Source organism: Thalassophryne amazonica, chromosome 1 (genome assembly GCF_902500255.1).
Source record: "Thalassophryne amazonica chromosome 1, fThaAma1.1, whole genome shotgun sequence".
In the NCBI taxonomy this organism is placed as follows: Eukaryota; Metazoa; Chordata; class Actinopteri; order Batrachoidiformes; family Batrachoididae; genus Thalassophryne; species Thalassophryne amazonica.
In genome coordinates, this window is record NC_047103.1 from 123,335,548 (window position 1) to 123,341,547 (window position 6,000).

Below are 6,000 nucleotides of genomic sequence, written 5' to 3' on the forward strand. Positions count from 1 at the left end.
TGGAGAGCAAAGAAAAGAAAACAACACCAAAATGTCCAGCCAAACCACCCAACACACAACAGTCCTTTTGGTTAAGTGCTCATTAATAAAGACATTAGTTCCTTTCAGTTCATGACCTTGTTTTAACAGAGCCATTTTATTTTTTCAATTGACAAACCTCAGGATGACAGGTGATTTTTCATTGTTCCTGGAGGGCAGCGGGTGACAAGCCTCAATGTGCTGCAGGTCCATCTCTATCCCCTTCTCTTGGAGGTGGGATACTACCTGTTGCTAAACTGACCGCGTCTCCTCCTCACTGGGCAGCCCACTGAGGTTAAGTTGTCATACAATTTGTACACAGCGGTCTTTTATATCAAGACAGCAAGAGAGAGAAAGAGAAAGAGAGAGAGAGAGACACCATGCCCCTAGTCCACTCTCTTTCAGCGATTTTGCAGGGATCTCCATCTCTAATTGCCTTCAACTTGTCAAGATGCCCTGAAGAAATCCCTTCTAGAGATTCTTGATAATTTGTCTGAGATTTTCCCACGTGTCAATGATTCAAATTCAAGATGTACTGAGCTGTTCTCGCATTGTGTCTCACTTTGCTGACTAATAACAATAAAGGCTTGCTCACTAAGATGGCTGACTGCCAGTGTTGCCACAGTTACTTTGAAAAGTTACTTTATTAGTTACTTTATACAGTTACTTTATACAGATACCTCCATTAGCAGCTGCCAACAACTTGCAACTAATAAGTAATGTAACTAATAATGTAACTAGTAATCTAACTTGGTTACTCTTAAGATTGAGTATACAGCAAAGTAACTAATAGTTACTTTGCTGTAACTATTAGTTACTTTGCTGTATACTCAATCTTAAATAACCAAGTTAGATTACTAGTTACTTTATTAGTTACATTCAGCAGCTGCCAACATGTTGTCCACAGCTGCTAAACTGTATAAAGTAACTACACAATGTAACTGTATAAGTAACTAATAAAGTAAATTTTCAAAGTTACTGCGGCTGTGGGGTTTGTGAGTAATTCAGGACCCGATGAAAAACGGTCTATTGAGAGGTCCAATGAATAACTAGCAAATGAAAATTTAGCACCTCAGATCAACTCTTGACCTTTTATCTGTTTAATTTTCCATGTAATGAGGGAACAGGTCACACTTGGCCATAAAACTGCTTGTCCATCAATAGTCCAATTATGTGAGGCCTCCAAAAATGGAGTAGTAAAATGTAAAATGTTGTGTATTAAAATGGCTAAAATTCCTAAATGTTTTTGATATTTTGATAAATCCCTTGAGTCAAAGCAGAAAGTCTACATTACAAGCACATCTTGATTTCTTCATTCCAAATCCATTGTTGTGCTTACAGAGAAAACTGAAAAAAAGCTGCATCACTATGCAAGTATGTATTCTAAAATAAATCTTGTAGCTAACTTTTAATATCCCTATGTACAGAAAAAAGTAGGTTACTAATTTACTTGGTATGCATATTGTTTGTTAAAATGAAGTGTATGCAACATGGGAAGGTCACTGTTCCACTATGCTGGCCATTCTCATTTCAATATTGATTTAAAAGAGTTTGACAACATAAGAACAAATAATACAGTTGGAGGTAATGATCCAAATATAAAGGCTGAAGTCTGTTGTATCCAGATGATACTGTCGGTGTAAAAGGACTATGTTGCCTGTGATTTCCATCAGGAAGAATCTTCCATAGAGTCTAAATATACCAGCAGTGCTACTCTCCAGAGAGCAAAATTAATTATCTGCCTTTGATTCGACCTATTTCTAACAAAATCTCCAAAGTGAAGGGCAATGTGACCATTAAGAAGTCTGAGCTGACTTCCCTGAATTTATAAATAAGGTCATTAATGGGTCACCATCTCTCTCCTGTGTCTCAATACTAAACTAACAGCCAAAGGCCTCGAGCTGTGCCAGTTATAAATAGTAAAGTCAGTAAATAGCTTTCTATTAAAAGCACCTCCAAAGATCAATTAAACTGAAGTGACATATATAGTTGATAGTGACCTGAGGTATTCTGTACTCCGAATTCATTGCCCTCTACAATTTTCAAATTACAGCCAGTTCCATAAGTATTTGGATATTTATAATTTTCCTCTGTTAACCACCACAATGGAGCTTAAATGCAACAATTAATGTATTCTTGTAGTGAATACTTTTAGCTTTAATTTACTGAGTTTTTAAAAAAAAAATATCACATTAACTATTTAGATATGACAAGCCATTTTATACAGTTTATACCATAAATTAATAACTAAATCTAAGGATTATTGTTATTACAAATCAATCAAATTTTTTTTTTTTCTGCACACTGTAGCTGAAGTTTCATGTCTTCTTTTTAACAAAATACTTCTCTCTGATACTCCACCATGAAGCTGGTATGGAAGCAACAAAATTTACACGATATTTAGTTTGTCCAATTATTGTGGCCTCTGAAAATGAAGGCATTGTGTATAAAAATGACTGTAATTCCTAAATGGTTAATGCAATTTTTATGTTTTCTTTAGGGCTCCATTGTTCTGGTCTCCAGAGGCAAAAAAAAAAGGAAGAAGAAGAAGAGCCGTTATTGTTATTGTGCATATATCCATACAACATACAATGAAATTTGTCCTCCGCATTTAACCCATCCAAATTATAGTTAGACACAATCCAACAACTAGGAGCAGTGGGCAGCCACAGTCCGGTGCCCGGGGACCAACTCCAGATGTAGAGATGCTGCCTTGGTCAGGGCAGAGAAAGGAGCAGACCCTAAATAAGCATATGTTTGACTGTGGGAGGAAACCAGAGTACCCTGAGAAAACCCACGCAGATCCAGGGAGAACATGCAAACTCCACACACGAAGGGCGGGAAGCGATCCCACAACCTTCTTACTGTGAGGCAACAGTGCTAACCACTAAGCCAGTGGTTTTTAAACTGAGGATGTTTTATTGGGAAATCATCATTTCTTTACGTTGAATGCAGACCCTGCAGCGGGTCTGTAGTCAACTGATTCTGCAGTGGCTGTTTTTGAAGCTTGAAGGAACAAGCAGTGCTCTGACCCACTGCTTTGTTGGTTCATTGCTTCACTGCTTTTCATAAGCGACAAGTCTGCTTCTTAACACCTCTCAAAGCCATTTAAAAATGTCAATCGTGAGTCACTTTTGTGAGAATTAAAGTCACTAACTGGGACTCTTTTCTTGTTGCGGGCAAGAAACAAGAATCGTCCTTCGTTCCGTTCGCACAACTCCAAACATCGCTCTCTGCCAAGTCACGTTAGAGTCCGGCCAGAATTAATAAGTTCAAAGTGAATCACCGTTTTAAATGAAATGACAACTCTTTCCAAACGTTGTTACACAGACAAAAACTACAACAGAAAAAATGTTTTTTCCTCCCAAAATGAGACATCCTGCGTTCTTTATGAATTACACTGATGCTGATATGCAGCGCAGCCGGCTGAGCTGAGCTCAGAGGTATTGGGTGACATTCATATCATTAATGTCTGAAAGGAAATGCTTTTGAGAAAAACTACAGATTTTGTTTTTTTTATTTATGTCCAGAGATGAAGGATCCAATGACCAGTTTCATATTATTTACTTTAAGACTCAATAAAATGTTGTTGACATAGAAAACCTGTAAAGCCCACTTTTAGTACACAGAAAATTCGATCTGATTCCTTATAGAAAAGGAATCAGAACATTTTTAGTACACAGAAAAATCAATCTGATTCCTTATAGAAAAACTATAAGGAATCAGATCGATGTGGAATCGCTAATGGCATCGATGGATAAAATCAATACCCATCCCTATGAAAAGGTGTTAGTTATGCCAAAGGCATTTTAAAACACACAGACATGTATAAATGTTTTTAAAAACAATGTTTAAATATGACAAAAGATAAAAACAGAAGAATAGAAAGTTCTTTAAAAACATTTAAAATGTTTGAAGAGGGTGAAAAATGCGTGAAAGAATAGAAAGTTCTTTAAAAGCATGTTTAAAATGTTTACAAAGGCTGTAAAATGTGTAAATGCATAGACAGTTCCTTAAAAATACACAAATACTTTTAAAAATGTGTAAAAGAACAAAAAGAAACACACAAAGATGTTGTAATTGTGTGTATGTGTGTTGGGGGGAGGGAGCAGCTATTCATGTGTTCTCTTACTCTCCCACACTTTGAAAACCCCTCCATGAAGCCATTGTTGTCCACATACTTATGGACTAGACTTAAGCGGAAAGAGGCCATACATCATCATATCAGTCACAATCTCAATATTTTGACAGTAATTGCAAGATGACTTTTTCATCATGGATGCTTGTGGATACATGCATTAAAAATTAAATAAATTTAAAACATGCTTTATGTCCACCATCAAATTCTGTTTAAGCGAATACAGTTTAAATTAAAAAGTTACACATCACCCATAATCAATTACTTGAAGGAGGATTTTCTATAAGAAGACTCCATATTCAATAGTGTATTTTTCATGGGGCCTCATTCTCAATCTCAAACTAGAATTCACTGACTTAAAACATTTTCCCGGGGGGCATGATCAAGGACCCCCAAAGGATGCCACGCTGCCAGTGGTCGCTTAAATGGGACAAGTCCTTTCTTCTATGGGACAAGTATTTTCAGGTATCACCTCACAGATAAATTAAATTCTCACTTTGTCATTTTTGACCTGCTACAGTTTGACATGAATGCAGTTTTAATTGCAAGACAGTTCAGCAGTTTGTATCCCAAACTTTTGAGTATTAATTCTGGACGAACTGTGATGTGGAAATTGCAACAAAGGGTTTGGGGCCAAGCAGCCCAGGTCTCCCCAACTGCTGAAGCTTTTACTGCATGTCGGAACAGCACACAAAGCAGCAGACTGCTTATTTCGGTGACCTACCTGAAAGATGGGCGCTTGGATGCCCTCGCCGATCTTGTTCCGTATGTAGATATGGCGGGACATTTCTGCCAGGACATCGGTCCAGAGCGCCGGCTGCTCTGGTCCGGCCCAGCGGAGGGGGGTGGGTTCCGTGCCGCGTGCTCCAGCTTCACACGCGCACTCTCTCGTGCTACTCCTGCTGCCAACAACCTCCACGAGACACGCGCTGCTGCGCGCGCTGGCAAGTCCGTCACTCACACAGCTCGTGCCAGTCAAAAGCAGATGCTCCTCGTGACGGGCGGAACTACTGTCTGAACCGGGAGGGGGGCGTTTCAGAAAATAACTACATCTAACTGCAAAAATGATTGAATAGCTGAAAAGTTGACCAATTATATAAAAATAGAAATGTATGAAACAATAAAATAATGGATGCTAATTTTGCTTGAATTTAAAATAATATTTTTATGGGTGTCTGAACTAGGCCTACACTAAACCTTCTGCCACCATGACGCAACTCTGGATAAGTGGTGAAAAAAACAAAAAAACGGATAGATGTTGATAAAAGAAACACATTAAATATACATGAAACAAAAATTTCAGGGGATAACACAAGAAAACCTAAAACCTATTTCCATTGTGGTACTGAGTGATGCTGGAGACATATATATATATATTATATATATACACAGTGTTGCCACAGTTACTTTGAAAAAGTAATCCAATTACTGATTACTGATACTCCTTGAAAAAGTAACTTAGTTACTTTACTGATTACTCAATTGTAAAAGTAACTAAGTTAGATTACTAGTTACTTTTTTAGTTACTTTTCCCAGCTGCCGACAACAACACTCTGCCACCTCAACATGACAATGATACCTGTTTGCCAAAACTTACTTTATAGTCACCCTTTCTTGACTTCAATGAAAATAAATACTTGTTTTTAAAAAGTAAAATAAACCTCTTTCTTGACCTCATATTTAACTGTTGACAGCACTGTAACAGTAAAACTTGCAATTTCGAACCTACATTGTTTATAAATGTAACTATTAAATTCATTCTAGCATTTTTCTAACATTTAAATTCTCTCTAAATTTTTACTTGTAGAAATTAATATTATTTTAAGTAGTATTAGTAGTTGTAG

At 37.2% G+C, this 6,000-nt stretch overlaps 1 protein-coding gene across 2 annotated transcripts in view; it reads right to left on the reverse strand.

Moving 5' to 3' along the window:
• Positions 1-5,016, reverse strand: part of LOC117513757 (voltage-dependent L-type calcium channel subunit beta-4-like) — a 240,032-nt gene extending 235,016 nt beyond the window's left edge. Inside the window, exon 1 of one of the 2 annotated variants that reach the window (XM_034173992.1) lies at positions 4,881-5,016. In XM_034173992.1, the coding sequence (XP_034029883.1) occupies positions 4,881-4,943 (63 nt within the window). In that variant the 5' untranslated portion in view covers positions 4,944-5,016. The remainder of the gene's footprint in view (positions 1-4,880) is intronic. The other variant, XM_034174000.1, reaches the window with a different exon arrangement.
• Positions 5,017-6,000: the final 984 nt, after the last annotated feature.